Source organism: Phasianus colchicus, chromosome 11 (assembly GCF_987193195.1).
Source record: "Phasianus colchicus chromosome 11, bPhaCol1.hap1.1, whole genome shotgun sequence".
NCBI classification, from domain to species: Eukaryota; Metazoa; Chordata; class Aves; order Galliformes; family Phasianidae; genus Phasianus; species Phasianus colchicus.
Genome location: NC_143446.1, coordinates 7191646 through 7205251, shown reverse-complemented (window position 1 = coordinate 7205251; position 13606 = coordinate 7191646). Strand labels below are relative to the sequence as shown.

Genomic DNA, 13606 nt, shown 5'->3' with positions numbered 1-13606 from the left:
TCCATGTTTTCCTGCAGTCAGCCACCTGCCTCGCCCAGCACACAGGAAGCAATCCAGGGCATGCTATCCATGGCAAACCTCCAGTCGTCGGACTCCTGCCTGCAGGCCTCCTGGGGGACCAACCAGGCCAAGAATAACTCCATCTCCTCACAGAACTCTAAAAAAGCAGGTGGCGGTGGCAACAAAAATGCTGGCAAACGATTACTAAAGAAAAGCACAAAAAACAGTATTGACATTGAAGATTATGATGAAGATCAGGACCACTTAGATGCCTGTTTTAAAGATTCAGATTACGGTAAGCACAACGAAGCAGTCTGAGTAGGTGTGTACATGAGCATATTTGTTCATAGCTGCAGATGCCCCTTCCGTGTGTTTCCCTGTGTGCAGATTCACATCTTGTCTCACAAGAGATCATGAGATTTGCACAGTGCAGAGCAGAAGGGTTTCAGTCTAGGTTGGGATAAAGAAACTGGTCTGTCTTTCTTCCAGCTACGCTGCCACTCCACAGGCACCAGGAGACTCATTTTTCCTGTTTGAGAACTTTCTCTGTATACCCTAAAAGTAGCTGGTCACAGCTCAGTGACATCAGCTTCTAAGTGTAGCGTGGATAAGAGCAGAATGTCCCCAGATGGTTTCCAGCTGTTACCTCTCAGCAGAACCTCTGGGGGACTTTGCTCTTCTAGCTGTGATACCTGTGGTCACCAGTGCTGTATAGAGCAAGTGGGCCTCTCTGCAGCATATAATTGTCTCCTACACTGAAACTACTCTTTATTTCCTATTGTAGTTTACCCTTCTCTTGAATCGGATGAAGATAATCCAGTATTCAAATCTCGATCAAAGAAAAGGAAAAGTTCCGATGATGCCCCTTACAGCCCAACAGGTAAGCTCTTACAATTTGTGCTACTCAGACTAAGCCATGCAGGTCCCTAAGGAACGAGCCATTTTTCAAGGAATGCGGAAACTGTAAGACCAAAAATGAGCAATTTCTCTGTGAAGGATTAACCCTTTCCAGTAGAGGGGGGGATGATTTCATACGCTGGGACTTGTACCGATGTGTTAGTTTTTCTCCGCCAATCACTTGGCAGGAGAAGTATTTTTTGGGGTAGGTTTTTGATTTATTTTTCCTCACGTTCCTGTGAAGGAAGGATTGATAGCAGTAGTGTAGTAGTGAAAGCCCAGATAGTTGATCAGCCCTGGCTTTTAGTGTTGTGTACAGAGAAACAAGCAGGAAATGGTCTCCTCTGCCTTCAGCCAATGCTGATGTTCTGGAAGGCTGTTTTTGTTGCAGCTCACCAGAGGCAGTGCAAGGCCAGGGGATCCCTGGGCACCCTTTGCTGTGGCCACTAATGAAAGATTCTCCACAGCTCGCTGTGTGACAAGCGGCCCATGTCTTAGCTTGTGACATTGCACGTCCATCTCCTGCTCAGGAGGGCAGTCCTGCTGCCCAGTGCGTGGTTATGCAGCTCATGTGGGCACTCTGCTCTGCCTCACCTCTGATTGCTTTCCTTGCAGCACGAGTCGGCCCCTCAGTGCCTCGGCAAGACAGACCGGTGCGAGAGGGAACAAGGGTCGCCTCCATTGAAACCGGCCTCGCCGCTGCAGCTGCGAAGTTGTCACAGCAGGTGAGGAAATGAAAGCTGCAGTCATGCCCAAACACCAGAGCAGTGCCAGCCCTTCTTGGGGTTTATTTGTGCCAGTTTGGCAAGGCTTATCAGTCTCAAGGTAAATAAACAGGAGGAAAATCCAGCAGTGTTGCACCATACATAGCTGACAATTACATGGTGCAGAGCAAGAAGTCTGTTGGGCATGCAGAGAGCATGCATATCTACCTGCGTTCTTGCAGGCTAGAGATAGAAGCAGGATCCCCAAAAGGAGAGCGCATGAGCGGCATATTGGTGTGCTGGAAGTCTGGGTGGTGTGATTGCCTTGCCTGTGTAAATTGGCTGTTGGGGAGCATTAGGGCTTACTCCCAAAGCTTTGGTTAACCAAGGGCAGCTATCATCAGTTTAGCAAACGTATTGAGGCACTTCTGGCTGTAGAAAAGTATCCTTTGGTCTCTGGAGGGGTCAGGTAGGTGCTGAGTGCCTCACGCACACTGACCCAACAAATGTGACACCACAAAGTACGAGGTCTGCTGGAGGCAGGTTGGGGAGCTGCTGGAGTTGTGGCATTTGGTGGCACTGTGCTTTTGTGGTGGGTGCTGTTGGGAAGAGGCACTTTGTCGGGAAGTGGACTTGTAGGTAGCTCAGGGAAACAGGACAGTGACAGACCGCTTTGCTCACTGTGTGTGTAAGTGCAGCTAGAGGTGCTACCTTATCAAGAAGCAGCTTCTGTGAATAAGTGGGGTGTTTAATGTCCTTCTATTACGAAAGCATATGAAGATACCTGAAGATAGGAGATGCCAGTGTATGCGGAACATGGAAAGGTTTGCTCATTCAAAACCACGCTGGTCTCCCAAGGCAGGGTCATTTTGGTGCTGGCTGGCTCCCTCTCACCACAGTGCACTGAGAGTTAACAAGCAAGGAGGCTCTGCACAAGGCGCATACGTAGATGCAAGGAAGGCAGCGTGTGCATGTGGCAGAGAGCTGGGAGCGAGATGGTATCGGAACAGACTCTGAGCAGTTTGTACGTGGCAAACTTCGTTGTTTTTCATTGTATGAGGACCCTAAGCAACGCCACTGGCCCTTGCCATAGCTAAAGGTCTTCTGAGGATTAATCTGAGCTTCATGTTTGTCATTTTAAAGGAGGAACAAAAAGGCAAGAAGAAAAAAAATACCAAAAAGAAGCTGTCAACCAACAACGCGAACAAACCAGCTCAGGAAGGCAGCTCACCAGAGCCGAAGCTGGAGTCACAAGCCAGCAGCCTCACAGATCACGAGTACACCGCAGGGGCCAGCACCTTTGGGGCCGCCCAGCCTAACAGGGGATCGCAGCCGATGGCACCCGGTGTTTTCCTCACACAGAGGAGACCCTCATCATCCTCGCAGAACAATGCCTCCGCCAAAGGTACCAGGAAACGCCTGGGGTTATGGTGTAGGAATGGGGAAGGGTGATTTGGTCTTATAATCCGTACCCTTTGCAGGGCCTTCATGTGTGGTGTCTGTCATGGGTCTGTGGAATTGTTTTGGTAGGACAAACCTGGTTGGAGATTTGACCCATAGCCTTGGCTGCCCTGGAAGCGTGGGCCTAAATATGTGCTTTGCTGCCTGGCATTTGCTGTTGTAGACTGTGAGGCATCCTATGCTAGGAAATATTCTGAGCGTGCCCTGGGCTTTCTGAGGAGGACATGCAGTGGTCACATCACAGTCCAGCCTGTCTGGTGAAGCCTTGACAAGGGAAGGAGGCATCCGTGAAGGCTGTTGTGCTCAGGGCTGTGCCAGGCACTGCTGTTTTAGGCTTCTTTTTGTGCAGTAGCTATGCAGAGGTGTAAATAAGGACATCCTGCCTGGCAAGTGTAGAGCAGTGAGAATCTGCAAAGCTGTCCTGAGAGCTGCAACAAGGGAGCAGAGGAATGTCAAGCCTTGGGAGTTACCCAACCACACAACCAGAACCAAGAGAGGAAGAGATCGCTTGTTATCGGCTGTAGGGAAAGCATTAAAAAGCCTGTCTAGGAGCTGTGTGGAGCCTGGGCTTGGACCTCCTGTTCCTTGCTTGAACTTTGCTGACAAAGCACAATAAAGGCAGGTGTGTGGGACAGGCAGGATCTCCAGTCAAGTGCACTGTGTATGATGAAGATCAAGTGTGCGAACCCACAGGAGCGACTTACTGTAAAAAGTGAGGCTATGTGGCAGTTGTTTCCAGTGTTCATCTGTATGTGAGTGGAGCAAATTAGAGATAGTGGGAGGTGTCCTGCAGCCCCTTGGAGGGGTGCCAACCGGTAAAACATCACAGGCCATATAGGAGGATGTGCCCATGGTAGACTCTAGGGCCCTTCCAGGAGCTGGCAACACCTGTGGCTCTCTACAGAACTGGAATGAAGTGAAAATTCTTGCCTGGAATTGTGTCTTTGTGGTGAAATGGTGTCATGAAGGTTCAAGAGGTCCGTGGAAGAAGTGGTGGGAAGAGAAGTGCTGAATGGAGCCAAACCCTAGTCAGGCCAGTGAGTTGGGCGACCCAGCCAGGGCATCGTGGAGAGAGCTTGTATGGGCATGTGGAACAATCCTTGCCCATGGCATAGCTCGATCCTCAAAGGAGGGAAGGAACCATGTGTCAGAAGTGCATACCCAACCATACAGGGAGAGGAGCACTTTCAGAACCGCCAGTGCAGGGTCTTGAGACAGCTGGGGCCACCAAGCGGACATCAAGCTGTCTCTCTTGCATGGAATACAGGGAGTTCCAGGCTGGGTATCATCAGTAATGAAGGGATGATGGAATGAAGCAGAAACAGGGAGCTCTCAAACCACTTCAGAGAGCAGAGATGATTGAGAATGAGGCAAAAGGATGAAAAATGAAGAAATTATAAATTGCCTTTCAGTACTGTCAGTGACTGTAGAAGCACATTCTTGTTGAGAAAGGGCAGGTTGTCCACTCTGAGTGCCTTGTAGTACATTGGTGCTAACCTGAATCCGAATGTGTGTGTGTGTGCACGTGTGTATGCATCCAGTGGCTTTCTGACTGGGCTGACTGCAGGTGGTGTTTGTAGCGCTAGGGAAAGAGAGGGCAGGGAAAGCACGATGGTTGTGTCAGTGAGGTGGCATGCAAGCTGTGCCCTGTGCATCAGATTCTCCCTTGAGGATGTGTGAAATAGTGTAGAGGTGTTCAGAGATCCTGGAGGTGCCTGCATGTGTGTATGGTGAAAGTAGGCGGCGTTTGACAGCCGGCCGGGTGCCTCTATGCGCAGCAATACCTACACAGAGGTACTGCTCTGGTGAGCTCTGAGGCATGAGACGTTGCTGGAGTGACTGGGGCTGGGCGGTCACGCTGCGGCACCCCTTGAGCTGGGGTGTGTGCAGACTCAGGGCTGGGTATGGGCGCAGCACGGCAGGGCTGGCACTGTGGAGGCAGTTGGTGCCCCAGGTATGCAGTGGGACCTGCCCTGGCTATGGTGGTGCTGATTGGCAAGACACTGTGCTCCCCTCTGAGGCACGTCTGGGTTTGGGATGGTTGTGGGAGAGCCCTCAAGTTCGAGGGACAGCTGTGGTCTCCTGGAGATGCTGGGGTAGGGATGCAGTCGGGAAGGTGGTGGTGTGGGGCTGAGGGCTCGCTGCTGGGGGATGGCATGGGGCAAGAGCCAGCCTGGGGCTCACCACTGCCACTCTCCCTGCAGGAAAGCGCACGAAGAAGGGGATGGCCACGGCCAAGCAGCGGCTCGGCAAGATCCTGAAGATCCACCGGAATGGGAAGCTGCTCCTTTAGCTCCGCCTGACTTGGAGCACAACGATAACAACCCTCTTAACTTTCGGCGGTCGGAGTGTACAGAATCCTGCTATAAATATTTTTTAATATAGATGTCCTTTCTCAGAGTGCTGAGAGTGACTAGTCCGCAAAAAGTTAATCCTCGCCTGGCCCCACGGCGCTGAGCGCGCCGGGAGGTGAGAGAGCACCCGGCCCACGGTGGTGAGGACAGCGAGGGGTCGGGGACGGAGTGTGGTGGGGGACTGGGGGCACTGGGCGCGTTCCCCCCCCGGCCGTGCCATGTTGATGCGTTTCCCGAGGCATCCTTTTCCTAGAATGTAGCTTGTACATAGCTTTTGGAATAATGACCACCTGTTTTTTATAAGGGGAAAGTCTCTCCGGGCACTGCCCATAGCAGCGGCCCTTACCAGCTCTTTGCGTAACTTCTTGTACGAGGAGGGAGACAGTTATTTTACTAGCACCTTGTGGAGTGTTTCCGTGTTTTGTGACGATGTAATTTATTAATGTTTGTAGCTTTTTATATTTGTACATTTCTTATGGGCTTTGTTTATATACACACATTACTGGGGCGCGGCGCCCGCGGGGAACCAGAGCCACCCGCAGCCCACGGCCATCAGGGCCATGCTGGCCTGGGCGTCACGCCGGCTTTTTTTATTATGATTATTATTATTAGTATTATTATTTTTTCGCGACATGTACATTTCTAACAAAGTTTATCGTGGCTATCTATCTATGACGGTGTTTTATTTACCAATTCATATCAAATGCTCTTGTATCGAGTTCACGAAATCTAAGTAAACCTAGAGCAAAGTTTAAAGAAGAAAAAAAAAAAAAGAAGAAAAAAAAAAGGAAAAAAAAAAAAGAGAAAGCAAAGTAAACTATTTCAGGTTTTGTATACAACTGCCTGAGCCTGGCCTTTTTGTGGGGTCGGCGAGGGGCAGTGTGTGGGCTCGGTGGAAGGGTGCAGGGCAGGGCGAGAGGCTCCGAGTGGTGTCTGCCCTGTTCTGCTGCTCTCAGTGCAAGCAGTCACTGGGGAGCTGTGTGCTGACCCTTTGCAAACATACCCCAGCACTAAGTCAGCGCCTGGTCTGCTTGCAGCAGTTCCAGCCACCACCTCCAGATGTGGTCTTGTCTCCTCCCTCACCCTACCCAACCCTCAGGGGCAGCTACTTGGTTTAGAGTTATGACACACACTGTGGTCCACCCAGACATGTCTGTCCTCTACCCACATCATTTGCCTTCCTCAGGCAGACATACACACTCAGTACTCCCTGCTTCCTCTTCCCCTCTTGGAGGCCACCAGATGCTGCAGCTTTGCCTTTTCACCTATTGAAAGGTCAGATAACTCGCATACTTTGAGCCATTTGTCCAGATTGACCCTCCTGTCAGTGGTGCTGTTTCCCATGTACTCCTCCCTTATCACAAAAGACTGAACGTGATGCCATTGTAACATGCAACCATTGCTGCTTCTGCAGTTCTCTTTCTTTACACAAGGCTGTTCGCATCCACCGCACCCAGGCTGCTCCATCATTCTTGGCCCACACTACGAGAACAGTGAAAGGAACTGCCTGTGACCTGCAGAGAACTATCCATTATGCATTATGGCAGCCCCAGAAGGCTCAAGGTTTGTGTTGCAAAGTCCTCTGCTTAGATACTGTGGCTTCAACCCCATGACATAGATGACAATGAGAGGATAACATGGTTCTTTTCACTAGCTGCATCTCTTCAAACAAACAGGTGCCTCTTGATGAACTTTTGTTGTAATTCCTTAAGAAAAACAGCAGGCCAAGTGTACTGTTTGCTGATGACTTCTTCTTGGGCAGATTTTGCCTGTCTGTCCCAAGGCCACGTGCATGATTGTCAGATACTATGTGCAAAACTGATCCCAGCTAGATGCTGTCAGTGTTCAAACCAGGCAACCAGAGGTGACACGTGATGGGTGGGTTAAGGTAGTGGATTCCAGGGCATGGCTCTGTGAATTCAACTAAATTGAGTGATCTGAAGGAAAGCTGAAAAGTTACTTTCAGCTGAGGGTTAGAATGACTTTTGGACAAGGATAGCATGGCAAGTATACACAGGGACCCAGGGAATGTTCCTGCAGGGAGTAGGGCACCAGCACCTCGATGAAAGCACCAAGAGAGGCAGCAATTCTGATTCTCTCATTCTCTCTTTCAGCAGAGAAGGCCACATGTTGGCCATCAGCTCCTTACAAATTCACAGACCAAAACAGCAATGCCTTGGATAGCCTGCTTTGTTTCTGGGACCTTCTTGCAGCATGTCTTCACAGCGACATTTTGAACACGAGGTTAAGGTGGCTCATGGTAATAGCACACGTTCGCCAGCTGGGGGAGTTCACAGTTCAGAAACAACCACAGCCCGTAAGGACCTGGTGCAACAAAACGCCGAGCGCCTCTGCAGGCTCGGTGACGCGCTGCCTGCTTACCTGGTTTCTTGCAGCGCGGCTGAGGATGTCCCGCGTCTCGATGCAAGTGCACCCAAGTGCACCACTCCCAGCAGACCCAGGAGACCACCGCAAGGCTCTGAGTCAGTCCATGCAGCTTCAGAAACAAGTGATATCCTAGCAGGTGAAAGGAACCTGGCATGCTGGTGCAGAGTTGTTTTCCTCTTTGGGTAATTTCATGCTGACAGGACTGCTTTGCTGGCCTGTTGGGGACTTCTTGCCCTTCTCCTCTGGGTCAGTCGAGGCTTTTTCAATCTTGTCTCTAAGGCAACCATTTAATGGTTTGTTAAAAATCATCACTGATATCTTCTCTTGCTAGTTGATGATCCTGTCCGGGCACACCAGATCTCTTCCCTTTGCCTGTGCATGTGTAGCCCTTCCTCTACACCCCAAATAGTCCATTTCCTCCAGCCATATGCTTATACATCACCTGTCAGGGTGGGATGTGCAGATCTACCCTGGCTTTCACTGTGAATGCTATGGCAGCAGCATCTCTGTCTCTGCAGGTGGGCTGCTGACCCTGTGCAGGTGGCACCATTCCCAGGCACCTCCTTCACCTCTTTGGGGCAAACTCCAGACAGCTCTGCATTTAACCTGTTCTCCTACACAGTTATAATACATAAAAGTAGAGCATATGCTGGATAACGGGGTCAGGCCTGCTTCACCATCTGACTGACTTGGTGCTTCCCATCCACACAGCAGTCTCACCCTCACAACAGAGGTAAAGCCTGTTCATCTGCAGGCTGCATGCAGTACCTTCATGGGCCCCAGACCATCCCATCTCCCTTTGCCTTGTTCTGTGCTGAGCAAATGCTGCCCCAAACCAACACTGCAAGATGACTGTGTAGTGATCCTATTCCTCCCATCTTCCAGCTCTACACACAGCAAGGCACACCTGGATCTCCACACAGCCATCTGAGGCCACAGAGTGCACCTGTGCATCCACATTTATTCTGACAAGGTTGTCTGAGGACATCTAGCAGCAGTGATAGCAGCACTGTGCTTAGTGGATGCTGTGTTTGACACTTTTGCAGTCAGGTGAAATATTCCTGGCTCGCTTCACCAATGTGGAGCTACCTGCAGGAAAGATTTCTGCAGTAGATTTTACTTCTACAGTGACGGAAACTGGACATCTGTTGATTCAATGCTCAGCATGCAAAGGATGGCATTACCCAGGAGGCAATTTCTGTACACAAAGACACAGAGAGGCTGCTGGATGCTCCAGCTGAACAATTCCTAATAGCATTCAGGTTTCTGCACTTTCTGGCTTGAAACTGACAGGAATCATTTACAAACTGGCAGCAGGCACAGCCCCACATCAGGCTGGCTGATTTATGTTCATCTTTCATCTCCAGCCCCAGCAGCTCTGAGCACACCACAGTGAGTGTGCTTGTTACTTCAACAGTGGCACGCTGCCATCCTGCAAGACAAAAGCCGTTCTTTCCATTAACATCTGACATGGATTTGTAGTACCCACCCTGCAGAATTCACAGCATTTGTGTAAACAGTTTTGAAGTTGTTCTCTGTATATCATGAGAGAAAGTCTGCTTCTCCTCTTCTCTTAAAAGTGTAATAATTATAATTAATTAAGATCTCCCTGTTCTCAGTCTGCCATGAAGATGAACTTTGAGGCTCATTTTTATGTCACTGTTCTGTCAAACTTCACATACTTCTTTCCCCCAGCTAACTGTATTTACCAAACATTTGGCTCCATGGCCACTGCTCCAAACCTGGAGCTGCCAGCCCAAGCTCGCCTTCCTTTGGCTCTCCCTTCGCTTGCAGACCATATGCAAAGGAAATCTCCTGAAGAGTGAGCCCTGCAGTCTTGCTTTCACGTTCAACTTCATCAAATTAATAATTAGCACTCACTTAAGTGACAAGGAGATACGTCTTAAAAGGCCTTGTGTTTACACTACTCTTTCATTTACTCTTTCAAAAGCTTTCTTTGGCAGCCAGAGGAAAGCATGATGCACCCTTCCTTCCAGAGGTCACTGGACCGTCTTGGTTCAGTTCCATACACTGGGCTGCAGCACAAGCTGTGCAGCTCATACCCCAGTGTTTGCCATCACACCTTGCCACGAGCTGAGGGAGGGCCAGAGTCCTGCTGGGGCCACAGCTCTGCTCACAGCCTCACAAAGCCCCCTGTCCCTTAAGACCAGTGAACTGTAATACTGCATGGCTCCTCAAACAGGGGAGGTTCTACAGGTCTTCATGGTGGACTGACAACAATAATTAATCTGTTTCTCCTGGAACACCACAGCACCCCTTCTAACCTAGGTGTGCCACCAGCCATAACGTGCTGGGATAACACCACCCAGTGATGCACAAGCAGGATGTTTGAGAGGTGCTTAACACAACAATGAAAGAGATGGTATATCAATGCCATGGGAGCCATTAGATAGATTAAGGGCCTCTCTCTCTGCACGCAGCCAGGGAGGGCTTTCTTAAAATGGTGTCTGATAAGCCCATAGGTAAACCTCTCAAAACATAGTGGCATCATTTTTCTTACTGTACCTCCAGTTTGCAAGGCTAGATCTGTAATTACTTTGCTCAGGATACAAGCTGTATCCTGAGGAATAACAGCTAGATTAGGAGACTGCTGCCTCACAACAGCCCTTGGTGAAGGGAACAAAAAGCCACTGGATGGAGCAGCTCAGCTTCTACACACAGCTGGAGCCCTGCACTAAGTGGCCTTTCTCTTCCCTGGTCCCTGGGACAGAGCACCTGAAAGGTGAGGCCCATGACAAGTGGATCGGTTTCACCTTTTAGCTACCTGTGTGGTTACAGCCTTGCTGGTAATGACTGATGTCATTCTGTTACTGCAGTGCCCAATTTACCACATCTGTAAGGGCATACAGCACCACTCCCATGGCTCCTACAGCTAAACACCGTGGAGCCTGGATGACATGTCAGCCTGCCCTAGTTGGACTCCCTGCACTTGCTGGTGGCAGCAGTTCTCCTCCAGCAGCCATTCTTTCACCTTCCTTGCTAAACTCAGCAATTCTAACCACACAGCCACTTCGTTTTAATGCTGTCATAAAATATTTTGATGGGTCAGTGTAGAAAACAAACACCTCCACAGAACATGAAGTATCAGATGCCTCAGTCCAGGGGAGGTAAAAAGGGTAAAAGGGGTGAATGGTTCCTAGCAGCATTTATGCATGACTTTATTAGAGCAGACCGTAAAACAGGACATAGAACTAGTAGTACAATGAAAAGTGCACTAATGCTGTATGGTTTTACATGTCCCTTGCCCAAAGTTACAGGCTGTAGCAGCTCCTTTCAACATACTTTCTTAATTCAAGTTCAGCAGCCTTGTTTCTTTTCCTTAAAAATGTGCAAACCTTTAACATATCTCAAGGGATAACTCAAAACTCTCCCAGAGAATGAAATATTAATTAGAGAAAAGAATCTCACTGTAGCTCAGCACTGTGTGGCCTCTAGGAAGCAGAGGAACCCAGACCTAAAGTGCCTCCTTTGTGTGGGGCTTTTGTTCCCCACATTCCACCCACTCTACACTGTCACAGCTGATAATACCTCAAAGTCCACTGAAAGAAAACTGTCATGGCTAAGTGTACCTTGGCTGCTTGTGGAGAATATAAGCTATTAACGAGCTTGTTATTTTGAGCAGGATTTACACAAATTGTTCCCCATCCAGCATTTGGCATAAGCAGTGATGACAACTTTTCAACAGATGCTAGCATGGAGAGAACAAAGATGCTGTGGCTTCAGACCATCTGCAGGGATTAAGCCTTCATCAAGCGAGGTGACTTTTTTCTGCTCTTGAGACAAAAGAAACTTTTCTTTTCCTCTACCTAAACACCTCAGTTTCTCCAAGACACCATTTCATTACCAGACTCGTGCACCATGGCTTGTCTATCAGAGAGTCATCTGAGAACCACTGATTTTTCCCCCTCTAGCATCCAGAGAAGTCTGGATGCTCGATAATTCTTCACCTGATCTATGGCTGCAACTTTCTACTTGATCCTTTTTCAGGAAGGTGCTGGCTGCTCCTTAGGCCACCAGCCTCCAGCACTGGAAGAAATCTGAATTAACCACAAATTTCCCAAGAAAGTGACCCCACTCAGCAATTTGTTATGTGTGATTGTAAGCACCATTGCTTTTCTTAAGCTTCCAAGCTACATCTAGCGTAAAATGAAAAGATAAATCACCCAGAACATTGTGATTCTCCATCATCTGCACAGGGTTACAAATATAATCTTAACAATTAACATCAGTTAAGAAACTCTGATGCTTATTTTCAGTATGCTTCAACTGGATACAGCAGCATATGAGGAATAAACAACATCAGAGTGTCCCATTTTGGGATAGCAAGAGCCATGTGGCTGGCAGCCTCCTTGATCCAAAGCCCACTAAGGTACACGGTGATTTACCTTTTTGACATAGAACATAGCTTAGAAGCTTAAGAAAAGCTGCGATGCTTAATGACAGAAAAGTAATTAATATCAGTTCCAGGCCTTACTGCAGCTCCACACCTCTCTCAAGACCCGTCCCATGCACTGTAATTGGCCACCACCCAGGTGGTCACCCTTCTGCTGGGAGAAAGGAGAGACACAAAGCACGCTGATAAATCTCACACGTAATGGGGTAATGCATGTTTTAAGAATCAAACATCCACAAAAAATTCACATAAATCTTTCCTATTGTTTCTATTATGAAGTGCCCCATACTTTGGTAATGTCAAAACAGCCCGTAAGTGGGAGGCACATGCAATCTCTGTGATTGTCACAGGAACATTATGTCCTGGGCAGAGGGAAATTTACAAATAAAATTAAAAAGCTAAGATTGATTGGGAAAGGTGAATGGAAGAATACTCACAGGCTCCTCATTTGCAGGCTGGGACCACGAGGTGAGAGGCTGTTAGTATGGGCTAAGACAGGCCACAGTGAGAAAGGGCACAGATTTTCAGGTAATCAGAGGTTAGTTATCCTACCACACCTATGGAAATTACTGGGGATGTAAAGAGCACATTTTGTTTCCACAGATTCTGCATTTGCTGTCAAAAAAACATCATTTACTGTCTGCCTCGTGCTATTGATATTGGAGGTCTGCACAGTGCTTGCTGCTCAAACCTTCCTCCAGCCTCTCTGTAAAGCATTAAGGAACATTAATATGACTGTTGACACAGAATGCAGGTAATCCCCCTCTCCCAGTTCTTTGGCAGGTCTAATTAACTGGTACCTCACCCAACTAGATAGCAAAACAGCCATTCCTAGTCTATTCCTGATCTTCCTCTTCTAACATTCTCATTCAATAACACCAATTCAATCATTACCCAACAGAAGCCTCATGAAATACTTTTCCCTGACTTTTAACAATCTTAGTTTATTAAATGAGGAGCAGGGGGAGAAATAAATCCATAAAACCCACGCAGCCAGGTGTAGCAATAGGACAGATCAACACAGTGGGGAAGGCATTACAACAGAGATGTGATGATGGAGGGACCAGCACAACAGAAAGGTGCTATAAAGGAAGGGAAGAAGATTGCTCACCCATATCAGAAGATTCCAGGTTCACAAGGGAAAGCTTCACCAAGAAGAGATCTCCAGAAAGAGATCCTTCCCCAGTGGGGGTCAGCCTTTCAATGAGGTCTAAGAGAGGTGGAGACCCCTTCCTGTCACACAGCTGAATTGCCTTCACCTGTGCTCCCAGGGCTGATGGGGCCTTTCCCCAGGTGCTCAATCAGGATTCAGGCCATGACTCAACAGTTCCCACACACAAGGGAATTTCTTTTTTATTCATGCTTGCCTCGCAGTAGACAAAAAATGT

General features: G+C 48.6%; 1 protein-coding gene and 1 long non-coding RNA gene across 3 annotated transcripts in view; one reads left to right on the top strand and one right to left on the bottom strand.

Annotated features, from left to right (window-relative positions):
* The window catches only part of PHF2 (PHD finger protein 2), an 83213-nt gene extending 76564 nt beyond the window's left edge, over nucleotides 1–6649 (top strand). Inside the window, exons 18-22 of one of the 2 annotated variants that reach the window (XM_031608583.2) lie at nucleotides 18–295; nucleotides 785–880; nucleotides 1513–1622; nucleotides 2745–3006; nucleotides 5267–6649. In XM_031608583.2, coding sequence (XP_031464443.2) covers nucleotides 18–295; nucleotides 785–880; nucleotides 1513–1622; nucleotides 2745–3006; nucleotides 5267–5355 — 835 coding nt within the window. In that variant the 3' untranslated portion in view covers nucleotides 5356–6649. The remainder of the gene's footprint in view (nucleotides 1–17; nucleotides 296–784; nucleotides 881–1512; nucleotides 1623–2744; nucleotides 3007–5266) is intronic. The other variant, XM_031608591.2, reaches the window with a different exon arrangement.
* A 1186-nt stretch (nucleotides 6650–7835) lies between these two features.
* On the bottom strand, nucleotides 7836–13402 carry LOC116238750 (uncharacterized). The gene is made up of 3 exons (XR_004168981.2): nucleotides 13330–13402; nucleotides 12656–12775; nucleotides 7836–9236 (listed from the first exon to the last, which is right to left on the bottom strand). It is a non-coding gene; the product is annotated as an uncharacterized LOC116238750 (long non-coding RNA).
* Nucleotides 13403–13606: the final 204 nt, after the last annotated feature.